Below are 12,738 nucleotides of genomic sequence, written 5' to 3' on the forward strand. Positions count from 1 at the left end.
CTGGCTACTTCCACTTGAAACCGTAATGGAGGATAAGTGCTCAATAAAAACCCAAAGAGGGATGCTTAAAGTGACTGCTACTGTAACACGCTGGAGTTGTTGTGCACTAAGTGGTGGTTTGTGTGAGTGTCTTCTAGTGCCTCATCACAATACTGTACTGACTGTCCTGTACACAAATCTACATTCAAATACTGCATGAGTTCTGTCAGAGACAACAATTCCCAATTCTGATCTTAACTTAAAAATGTAATGAAATTATCATTAAAAAATATTACAGGCGATAAACTAAACACAATGTGCTCCACTTTGAAGCATGGTGAAGATATAAGGACAGCATAAAAAAGTCAGCACTCACCCAACTGAATTTCCATAACTTGCTTTCCACAGCTAAGCCCATATACAAAAGACAAAAAACTCTTTCAGTTCCTCTCTTGGCTGCAGTAGTTTGTGAGGTTGACAGTTACTTTTACCTGATTGTTTTCATCACCCAGACCGTCATTCTTTTACAGGGGTAGACATTAAGGGTAAGGGCCGGTGGAATGTTATTGTCACTGGCCCCACCATTGTAACCACTGGCCCAAGAGCATTCGTCCAGAAAATCCACTAATAATGAAGAAAATTAACACATTTGTCGCAATAGTAATTCATGCACAAACTACATTACTACTTGTACTACAACATTTGAATCATCAGTTCTTCCTCATTTTCCTCAATTGTTCATATTTGGTTTATTAAAATAATTATATTGTGGTCATTGTTAACAAATGTCTGCTATTATCATTATTATGAGTATTATTATTTGTATAATGCGCTTTCTGTCATTAGGAGTTAGACATGTAATAGCTATGTAATAGATTCGATTAGAACTTTCATTATCCTAAACTGCTGGGACATTTCTCTATAGCCAATACCTTTTATATTTTCTACCCTTCACTTACTTGTCAGCATAGGTGGTCATTGATGTACAGAGCCGACAGAAGACCTTGTTTGTATCATCATATTGAAGCCAACTCCATCGATCAAGCCAGTGTGGCTAAAACTTTCTCTCCCTCTTCTTCTCATGCTCCCTGTCACTCTCCTTTAACTCCTCCGGTGACATTCTTTTATTTGAAGATTGTTTTTTGCCCGGCTACCGCTGGTATTAAAACATTTTGGCGAATGGTTAGGTGGCGAGAAAGCCTGTAGTGAAGGAGCGCGCTCCCGCTCACGGGAGCCTGCTCGCGCTGCGCTCTGCTATGTTGTAGCGTTAATAAATGAAACAATTTAACAAAATTGCTAGTCAAAATGCCAATACCACAGGACCATTTTTTTTTAATAAGCAATATTTTTAGTGGAGCGGGCAAGTTGAAAGTACGTTATGCTGGCCCGGGGTGTCTAAATAGTGCTTCTGGGCCAGCGGGCCATTTATAATGTCGAGTCCTGCTTTACCAGCTGATTTTATAATAACGAGTTACAGAGTCACGTAAAAGCCTCATATTTCTTGTCCTTTTCCCTTCAGTGCACTCGTCTGTCAAAAACTTGCTTTCAGCTCTCATGTTGTTGTGTTATTGATTTCACAAGTGGCCCTGGGCTTGAAGGTGAGGAGACATCTTTGCACTGAGCTTGCCACTTTATAAACCCATCGATCGCTCTCTGTTTTTTCATGAATTGCATCAATTCTGCTTTGCAGTTTATGAGATGCAAAGCAGACATTAAGCTTATTCAACTCCTTCCTGTCAGCCACTGAAAACTGGGATAAACGCCCAACGTCGAACTTAAACTGGAAGCTGCGCCTAATTGGCTCAATGAGCCCACGACTGCATAATGTGCTGATTAACTCTCCATGGTAATCAAACTACTAAAGACTCAGTGATGTGGAGTTTTGTTGGCTCACTGCCGTGCTGTGCCCCCCCCGCAGCGTGCTGTACGAGTGGAAGGAGCGCCTGAAGCCGGGCTGCCAGCTGATCCAGACCACGCCTTCCGGTCGCCCCGCCAACATCAGCGGAAACTCCTCCCAGCGCATCTACGTCACCTACCGCCGGGCCCCTGAGAGCCAGCCACACAGCGCGCTGGCCCTCACCGACATCTGCATCATCGTCCCGAGCAAGGGAGAGACGCCCCCCCACACCTTCTGCAAGGTGGAGAAGAACCTCAACAGCAGCATGGTGAGAGGCACAACTGTTACAACGCCACTTTTTACTTTTTATTTGGAGAGGTGTCCATTTTTAGTGTCTGCAATGAAGTAAGGATACAGAAGTAAACATAACATATAGTTATACGTAATGTGTGTGGTTTGCATACATAATCTTAATTTGACTGGATTGGAGTCTCCCTTAGTTCTGTAGTGTGAAAGCTAAAGAGCGCAAGTTTACTTAGAAGCTCAACCAACATGTAAGAAGTACAAGATGACATGGAGACTTTTTGCAATGACCATGAGTAAGCCAGACAAATACTGTCAGATTCAGCTCTATACAATGGCGATTTAAAATGGTGGGGTCATGTTGGCAAGATGCAGAGCTTCTCTGAGTCTTTTGTCATGAAACATATTGAGCTGTTGTGAAGGTAAGAGAAATGAGAAATAGGGTGCATCTCACCTGTTGCTTCTTTTTCCAATTAACTGTGGTTTTCAGTGGTTTGGTAAGAGAATTCAGCCCCTAGGTTACTCACTTAAAAACTGGCTTGTGCATTCAAGTATGGAAAATTGTGTAAAACCATCCTACATTGCCTACTCGGGTAGTTTTCTTATTCTGTGTGTTTATACTGTTGCAGTCTCCTTTTTGTTGTTGAGGGAAGTCCCTGAAGTCTTCTCTTGTGTTCAGTTAAATCATCACCTAGGGCTGCACTAAATAAATAATAATAATTTATAATAATCTAATTGCGATTTTTCTGATAGATATTGCGATTCGATTTGCGATATTATTTAAGCGACCCAACGGAAGTTTATTGTAAGATGCAGCCATATCTCTGGCTAGGAAGGTTGCATCAACGTGCTCCCATCTCTAGCACCCCCGCAGCCCGAGCTACGAGTGAAAGAACTAAACGTACATGAAACTTCCGTTGGGTTGCTTTAAAGTCAAGCTTCAGTTTAAGATTCACCCTGTAATAGAAACATGTGATGGAGCATTACTAACCTGACTCAGATGGTTTGTTTCACCAGACCATCTAGGAAAGCTCCATTGGAAGCCATTTGGAAAGGGCAGGCACTTTCAAAAGCACTTGGCAGGTGATTGGATCAATCTGTCTATCACCTTCTATCATGGGCCACTTCTGATTGGTTAACAATGGCTGATACATGTGGAGCACAGCACTTCTGATTGGTGTGGATGACTGACACAGAAGAGGAAAAAAAAGTTTAAAAAGAAAATCGCAGGCTTTCTGATTTGATAATCGCATCATTTCAAAACGCGATTTCGGTTTAAAATCGATTAATCGTTCAGCCCTATCATCACCCACAATTTACTCTCAGACAAATATATCTTGGTATTTATAAAATTGTTGTAGTGACAGCTTTGTCTACATTTGGTATTTTACAATATCCTTTGAAAAATGATATGCGTCTCTGTGGCTTACATGTGTCTGAAAACCACTGCAAGAGAAGTCAAGGATCCTACAATAAAAACGGTATTTAGCTTCACATTTTTCATTCTGACTAATGTTGGAGCTTTGAAGATCATTTTAATATTTCAGCACAGTCCTCGGTGCTTGCTTCATGTCCTGCCCCGGGTTGTGAAAGATTTATGGCAAGTTTGAGTTGCCGTAGAGCATCTTCCCCTCACAGTGACTAATTGTTACAAACAAGATGTTTATCAGATGTCTCATCACTTCTCTCTACATGCTAATAGCTCAATGAGTGAAGCCTGTGAGTTTAGTTGGGCTTCTGGTTTCAATGTGTAGGTTTAAGCTGTCGGCGGGGTAATAAAAGTATTTTACAGTTTATAGATAATTACACTGACTGGCTTTATGGGGTGTTTAATTGGATTATAAATGATAACAGACTGCTTTCGTGGACAAAGGGCTTTACTATTAACCTCTATTTTGCACACTGTCCTTCCCACACACACAGTATGCCCAGTTCAGAGGAAAGGTTGAGAAAAGACCAAACCGCTTAGAAATGCTGCAGCGAAACACTTCAGCGGTGTGATTTTAAAAGCATCTCCTGCTTCTCAAGTTGCCACAGGCGGCTTTTAAAATGTAAAGCACATCACGGTTTAAACTGCCAATCATTTAGTAGAAAAGTCAGCTAGTGAAGTCAGTTAAGAAACTTTAAAACGCTTTAGAAGGAGAAAGGACAGGATCAGTTAATGAAATGGTGTCGTGATAATTAGTGATTTCTCTTATTAGAGATGACACCAACTCTTTGACGTAACCATACGTTTCTTGAAGATGTACAAGGGTCAAGATTTCATGAATCTGCTGCTTAAACATTATATTCGAATACATTTAGTTTTGAAACCCTGGTAAGGGACAATAAGCAAACATGCACTTTGTGAAATGAATATGTTTGTTTTTATGCTCATGTTGACTTTGATGGATAATACTGTGTTTGCATCAGGTTTCAATCCTCTAATTGTTTTTATAAAGTAGAAAATCAGTCTTATCTGACTTCTTGTTAGTTGTAAAAATTCCAAATATGTTGCTCCTTCCACCAAGAGCCCATGCAGCAAAAACACAATTTACCACATGTTTTGCATTTTAAAGCGGCTTTACATACAAATCAACCTAAATGATCCTTTCAAAACATCCAACTGACATTGTTGTGTGTAGTTTCATCATATCACCATATCAAGATTAATTCCATTTTTGTATCAGAGAAACTAGACAATGGCTTCAAATTTGATTCAACTTGGCACTATTATTATCCTCTTGTTACTGAATGGCCCTAAAGTGGCGTGTGTCATTCATCACAAACACCACGCTAACTGTTTCTGTTGCTCTCTTGTATTCAGTGGGGCTCCTCTGTCTACCTGTGTTATAAGAAGTCTGTGGCCAAAACCAACACAATAGCCTACAAAGCAGGTAAGCCCTCCTAACCCTATAACTAACACTGCACGCAGATCCAAATACCAATATACAATACAAAATATCAGATAATTGTGTGCAAAAAACGTAATCTTCCTTTAGTCACACTTATTCTGCCTGTATCAAATCAAATCAAGTTTTATTTATATAGCACATTTATTAACGATTTTTGGTCGAGCCAAAGTGCTGTACATATAATAAAAATAGCCTACAGTAGAGACACTTTACAGCAAATACAACAGCACAGATTGTTCAGAATATCAGTATGAGAAAAACGACACCCTCTATCCTTAGACCCTCTGTCCTTAGACCCTCTATCCTTAGACCCTCTGTCCTTAGACCCTCTGTCCTTAGACCCTCACATCGTACAAGGAAACACTTCCAGAGAAAACCCACAGTTTAAGGGAAACATGGGAGAAACCTCAGGGAGAGCAACAGAGGAGGGATCCCTCTCCCAGGACGGACAGACGTGCAATAGATGCCGTGTGTACATCGAAGAGATAATACATTTTACAGCATATAGACCGAATGTTAGGAAATGCATGTGTCTGTAATAAGAAGATGAATCCACGAGGATGTCAGCTACAATCCTGTGGAAGCCATCAGGGAAGCAGCATGACGAGACCCAAGGCAGGCCCGCAGAGACAGGTTCAGCCACGACCCGAAGTCCACGACTTAATCCAGAACTCAGGATAGAGGATCCAAGACACAGGACTACAGCAAGAGGATCAGCCTCGACTCCGGATCCCGGCGTAGATATAGATACAAAATAATAAAAAAGATTTGGCTGGGTTAATCGGAACAAGAGAATACACAGACACAGACAGAGAGGGAAAAGGTAATTGGATAAAAGTTATTCTTGATAACCCTCTAGAAAGATCTCATGAACTTCCCCACTCAATCTATCAAGACCCGAGCAGTTCTATTAGATATAGGATAAGAAACAGAGATAGGGAGCACAACAACCTATCTCTTCAGCCAGTATGACCATTGGATAGTCGTACATGTGTTTTTTGTTGCATTAGAAGAAATGTGGACAAGTTGTTCTAAAAAATAAGCTGATTTTGAAACAATAACTATTTCTTGCATTGACACTTATTAACTATATTTGTTGCAGCTGTTGTACAAACGTCTCTAGAGTCTTCCACAGAGTGAACTGGCTGCATGAGGACATTCTGATTCAGCTGGGCTTGCAAGTTTGGGCTTGTTGAAGCATGTTAATGCCTCAGAATTAGAGATGAGATGAGCCTCTGCACACCAATATTCTTCTCATATAATTAAGTTCAAGGTGTGCCCTAAATGTAATGGTATTATGAGGCTTATTTCACATTAAATCCATTTGACTTTTTAATTTCAAACACAGCTGACAGAAGATTGTCAGTGTGTGATAACACTGTTGGCTCTGTGTAGCTGTGTTTGGCACGGGCTCAGATTGGCTGGCTGAGGTTTTGTTGTACATATCTTGAAAAATGCAACAGACTGTGAACGGAGCGATCCTATCTGTTTCTCACTTTGCATGAGTCAGCTCACACAAATTACGTTTATTTTCTACACTTGAGGCCAAGAAGAATTACGCAGACATCAAGATTTGAGTAAAGACTAATGTTAACAGTTTGAGCCAGAACTGAGCAAAATAAATATTGGTTGGTTGGGGGATACGTGGAAATATTGTAAAGTGTGCACATTTAACCTTAGAGTAGTGCCTACACCAGACATTCCTACCTTTTTACAGTGTTTCCCTTTTCAAACTCAACACTTTAAAGTGTCTTTAATTATTTAACAGATACTTTTCCATATCCACATGAGCCGCTCTTCACATTGGCATATATTAGATTCACCACACAGAACTTATTAAAAAAGGAAATATGTAACTTTTAAAGCCGGTTAGCCTGTTCTTCTTATTTATTTTCTCCAAAACACCCCAGGAGCCAATGAAAGGAGTTGCATTCTCATCAAAACAACATTATGATTGTTGTGTTAACTGCACATACGAGGCCACATTGCCTCCTTTGAACACTCACAAGCCATGTCCCCTTTTGAAAGGGGCCATGCATTGCTTATTTCAGATAAAAGGCACCAGGCCTTTGTTTTAACCACATAATATATTCTCTGTACTAGCTCCAAAGAACAACTACACACAAGTGTCTGCTACTGTTGATTACTGTATTGTTAAGCCAGGTCAAAACATTACTTAGTAAAACATTTTGCACCGTTTTTTGTCACATGTGTTGTGCTTGTACAACACTCCTTTTGTCAAAATGTTCAATAATTAGCATGTAACTGGTAATGTTACTGCTCGGGGTCACTTATCACTAAACAAAATGACACTGCAGTAGACAAAGGTAATAACCCGAGTCTCTGCATTAGCTTTTCGAAACTGTAATCTGATGAATATTGTACAAAGCATCATAGTTTTAGTTGCTGACACAGCAATTGGTGTTTATTTGTTCCCTCTGTGGGGCTATTAATGTAGCTGCGCACTTGCAGGTGTTTTCATGATGAATATTTGTGGCTACACTCTTAGTGAAGTGTTTAAAAATAAAGTCTAACAGTCCATCCTTACAACTGAAAGTGTGAATGTGTGCTTTAAAATGTGCACTAACAATCTTTCAACATTTATGGAATTAAAGGTGGGGTAGGTAAGTTTCAGAAACCGGCTCGAGTGCACTAACATTTGAAAGTACACAGCCGAAAAGAATCCGCCCCTTCCTTACAGAGCACCTCCTCCAACACACATGAACGCGCACATGACGTCAGCAGACTGGTGAAAGTGGCCGCCTGTTGCTGGCGAGTCATTGAAGTACTGCTGCAATGCACGCCCAATGACGGCACGCCCAATGAGGGCACGAGATACATTTGTGCGTGCACGAGATGGAAGGCTGACAGACAGGGCGCCAATCCAATCCGTTTAGCCGGCCCGGCTATCGGGATGTTAAGAGCATTCCATGGAATATAACAAAAAGTGTATCTCGAGCCGGTTTCTGAAACTTACCTACCCCACCTATAACTTTCTTATTAAATATGGTAGAGAACGGTTTGAATGTACGCAGTAAAACAATGTTCACAACACAAACTGTTTTTCTAAAGTTTGTGTTTGTTAATGATGCTTGTAGAATCAATGAGCCAAAGTTAGACAAAGCACAGAGTTAAGAAAATTCACAAATAAAATCTCTTCTTCATTGTTTCTCATTTGTGTCTGCTGACAGTGACTAATGACCCAAAGGCCTGATGACCGAGAAGTAATTGCTTGTTAGAAAGCCAGGAGGTTCTATTGAAACTCTGACTCAATAAAGTACATTATCAATGTGATTATGATGGATGGAACTTGTTTTGTTTCTTTTTAAACTCTGTGGAAATTCAGCTGGCATCTAAATCAGCTCCTAATGGTGATCACAGGGGGAAGGTGCACTTTGCTGCTCTCTTAATTGAGTTCTCTGTTATTTTCCTGTCCCAGGTTTATTCAGCAGATATCCAGAGGAGGACTATGAGTCATTCCCTCTGCCAGAGTCTGTCCCTCTCTTCTGCCTTCCCATGGGGGCCACGATTGAGTGCTGGCCAGCGAACACCAAATACTCCCTCCCCGTGTTCTCCACCTTTGTCCTCACCGGATCCTCTGGAGAGAAGGTAAAGTGGATAAATGGATAAAATACACACTTCTGTTCTACTTTCTTTCTCAGCCTGAAGAATACCAAGTATCTCAGTGGCAGTGTCAGACAATAAAGGCTGCGAGTGACTGCCAGTGCCAGTTAGACCACATCAACAGACTTTAACTGCCATCTATACAGCTGACATAACCACAGATCAACGCTCTACAGTGTGGCATGACAAAACCAAAATACACTGCATGCCCTAAGGGAAAGTGGGTCAGGCATGCATGTTGACTCACTCAGGTGGAAAAACTTCTAGTGTTTCTTTTTGTAGGATAAGCCCATTTGTAAAAAATAAACCCACAAATAATGTAGCACATGTATAAACACTAACACACTTTTTTTTTTTAAATACACCCAAGGCCAGATACACAATGTTTTCACATTTACCTCCCATTCTCCTGTGCTCGAGGATAAACTGACTACCATTTCACAAAAATATCTTAAAGGGTGATTATGCTTCTGCACAGATAAATGTTTTTGTGAATATACGCAGGACAGGTGGTAAAGGGTTACGCACACATCTCAAAAATATCAACATGTGTAGTGCCGGTCAGGCCCTTCAAACACGCTGATGGTTAACCCAGCACTCTATGGGGAAGTTTTCCAATGTGATTTCCTCAACAGGTTGGCTGGCCGGCTGTTGTGATTGGTCAACTGCTTTGATATGTCCCGCCCTTTAACCACGTACAATTTGAAGCCAATAGAGCTGTAAGTGTTACATTGTAGTGTCACTATGTCGCTAAAGTAAACAAAGGAGTCCAATCGAGTTACTTTGGTTTGTTTACGACGTTCTGAAAATTAATTATTTTCAGATTTCTTTTATGTTTTTGACCCACTAATCTGTACATCCATAGGAGCTGGGAACCGCCAGCTGATAAGCTTTTTTGCCCACAGTTGGCACTCAGGGTATTGATGTTCAATAAAGGTTAAACAGAGGTGCACTGTGCTTACTTTATTTCTGTGCTCATCGATGTTTTCATCTGTCTAAGAGGGCCGGGAATATTCAGAGGATGGGTAGAGGAGTCTGACTGTTTGCTCCTTTTTTAATATTAGTTCATTTGATGGATGTAGCAGTTGCTAAAAGAAAATTCTGGATTGTTCTCATTTCTTCAAAAGGCTGTTTAAGGTTCCAGACATATTTTGAGAGTTGAAGTGAGAATAAGAATTAGGTAAAAGTTAGTCGTGTTTGTGTGTGTTTATACATACATTACAGCTTTTATTAGCAGATTAATAAGCATATTGGCCACTATTTAGATGTATGTATAGCTTTGTAACAATGAGACACAGCATGGCTTTACATTGCTTAACAATCGCGCTTCTATTGGCTAGCGCTCAAACTGATTGTACGTGATAGGCTAAGGGACGGGACATCTTTAAGCGGTTGACCAATCACAACAGAGCCGGCCAGCTAACCAATCAGAGCAGACTGGGCTCTGGTTTCAGACAGAGGGTGAAAAGAGGCAGTATGAGAAAAATAAAGAGCTTTTTGAACATTAAAGCATGTAAACATGTCATAGTAGAGGCACTACATTCACAAATTAAACCTGAATTGGAGCACAATAGGGCCCCTTTAAGTTGTACTCCATACGGTGATGTGATACGTGTGCAGATGCTGAGCTGTGTATCCGACATGTTTCAGGTGTACGGTGCCGCCATCCAGTTCTACGAGCCCTTCCCCCAGGTGTGTCTGACTGATGCACAGCGCTCCCAGCTGGGTCTCCTGAGTCCAGATCCAGTACAACCAGCCTCCTCCAGCTGTACGGAGACATCCACCAGCACCACCAGCAGCCCGGCCAAAGCCCAATGCTCCGTCTACACCAACAAGTGCATCTGTCTGCTTTCCCACTGGCCCTTCTTCGACGCTTTCCGCAAGTTCCTCACATTCCTATATCGCTACTCCATCTCCTGCCCTCACGCCCTGCCCATCGAGAAGTAAGCTCTCTTTCTTATCTCTTGATTTTTATGCTTTTTTTCTTGCTAAAAGTGATTTTTACACGTTGTTCTTTATCAAGTTGCAAAGTGTGGGTGAAGTCACTAGTTTCAGATTAGTCTGTTCACATTCTCCATTTCCATTATAGATGTTTAATTAAAAGAAGTCTTTAATGTAACTCAACCTAGAGAAACGTCACTCTCCCAGATAATGTACAGTCATAAAGGTTCATTTTCTAACCACTACTGAATAATGATTCATTGATTGTTTTAACCACCCGTTAGTGGTGCAGGACACATTTTAACCTAAGTGATTTGATATTTCCTGCTGAAATGCACCCTGGGTGTTGTAGGTAACTTTACACTCCATAACCGTGTCTTTTTTAATACAGTTTTTCATATTTTGTATATGATAGGGAGAGTTAAGTTCAGCTTTTTAGAACTTTGAGTCACGTAAAATGATCTTTAGGAAAAATGAATTAATCTTTCAATTCTGGAACCAATGGGGCCTGAAGTACCGGTAGCTCTTATCATTTCACAACTCTGTAATCTTTTCTGACAATATATCCTCTGTTTAATTTTGAAATGTCTCTAAAGTCATATTCTGACAGGATTTAAATCAAAGATGAGCTCAGGTGATATTAAAAGCTCTCAACCCCCTCTAGAGAAATAAATCCAGTTTAAATGGAACTCATGACAGAAATATTATTTATTCCTTGACAAAAGTGCATCATTCTTTAACAGCAAATTACCACACACTGTCAACCTTACTAAATCAAAGGAGATATTATCAATATGTGATATGCAGAGGTACGGACAGCAAAGCCTTATGTTTAATGCTGATGTGGTTCTATCTGTACACTAGGAAAATGTCTGTGCTTGCTAATGTCGCAGATAGTCTAGCAATACACCAAATAACTAAATAGGTCCTGAAAGCAAGTTGTTTGAGGTTGAATATTTACTTTACCACTTTGGTAAGGTGAATTAACAGAATATATTTGACTGCTGCTCGTAACTCTTAGGCTTCCCGACTTTAAGAGGTGCATTGACTTATCATTCATACATTAGCTGCCTGTAGCGGCCAGAATAATAATGAAATAAAACAGATAATTAACTTAAAATAACACTGCCGCTGAGGCAACATTTAGCTAATCTTACGCTGGGCAATGATCCAAATCCACTCAGTAATCTCCGTTTGTGCATGATCCAATATCATTAACAAGAGAAAAATGAATATGTTTCCTATCTATTCCTTTCCTTAAGCCTTTCCTATGGCTTTCCTTGTGGCTTGAATCACCCTTTTAAAAAAACATGTGCCTACTAGTGCGCTACCCCCACCACCACCTGCCCCCAATATGTACAATTACACCAGGGTCCTAATCACCCAGTGCCCAAACATGCCCTCAAAATAAAAGCATAAAAACTCCTTTAACTCAATTAAATAACAACACTAAATAATAATACAGTACATTCACTTTAAACAGATACAACAAGTAAATAAATACATGTTTAACTATTAATAATATAAAGCAATATATAGCTCCAACACTGCCCATTATTCTTTGTTTCCCCCACAGGCACATCTCTCATTTTATGCACAAAGTTCCCTTCCCTTCCTCTCAGAGGCCTCGCATCCTGGTGCAGGTACGTTTGGCTCGCAGGAGGCATGTATTGTTTGCTGCATATGGCGCATGTGATAAATAGCTATTAATCATTCTGCAGACAGTAGTGTTGTTTTCATACATTGTTTACGAATGCCTGCAGGGTGCCGATTCTTTCCTCCTTTATGGATGAATATTAAATGATTCAGTGCAGGCATATTTTGTTGGGTTGGTTTATCTCACTCTCCAGCTTTTCTGCAGCTTTCCCCTCATGACAGCCTGATGTTGAGCCAGCCAGTGTCTTCTCCCTTACCGCTCAGGTAAGAGCCGCTGCACACACACGTGTCTTCTTGTTAGATGTTATAGAATAATGCAATTTCTAACTGACTGTCACAAGGATGCACTGTATGAGCTGTATATGGTTGAGCATAGTTCAGATCTTGTATTGATTTATAAGACTGTTAATTGTTTGAAACATTTTCAATAAGAAAGCACAGGTAGATCTTATATACTGTATATTATATTGTCAATTTTGAGCTGCCCTCATACACTTAAAAACA

At 40.4% G+C, this 12,738-nt stretch overlaps 1 protein-coding gene across 1 annotated transcript in view; it reads left to right on the forward strand.

Moving 5' to 3' along the window:
* The window catches only part of LOC117533649 (C-myc promoter-binding protein-like), a gene marked incomplete in the record, with an annotated part of 72,684 nt that overhangs the window by 17,463 nt on the left and 42,483 nt on the right, over nt 1–12,738 (forward strand). Inside the window, 6 exon segments of the mRNA XM_034197537.1 lie at nt 1,898–2,144; nt 4,926–4,995; nt 8,453–8,622; nt 10,288–10,580; nt 12,155–12,221; nt 12,440–12,498. Of these exon segments, the coding sequence (XP_034053428.1) occupies nt 1,898–2,144; nt 4,926–4,995; nt 8,453–8,622; nt 10,288–10,580; nt 12,155–12,221; nt 12,440–12,498 (906 nt within the window).

The sequence above is a fragment of the Gymnodraco acuticeps genome, unplaced genomic scaffold, assembly GCF_902827175.1.
Source record: "Gymnodraco acuticeps unplaced genomic scaffold, fGymAcu1.1, whole genome shotgun sequence".
NCBI lineage: Eukaryota > Metazoa > Chordata > Actinopteri > Perciformes > Bathydraconidae > Gymnodraco > Gymnodraco acuticeps.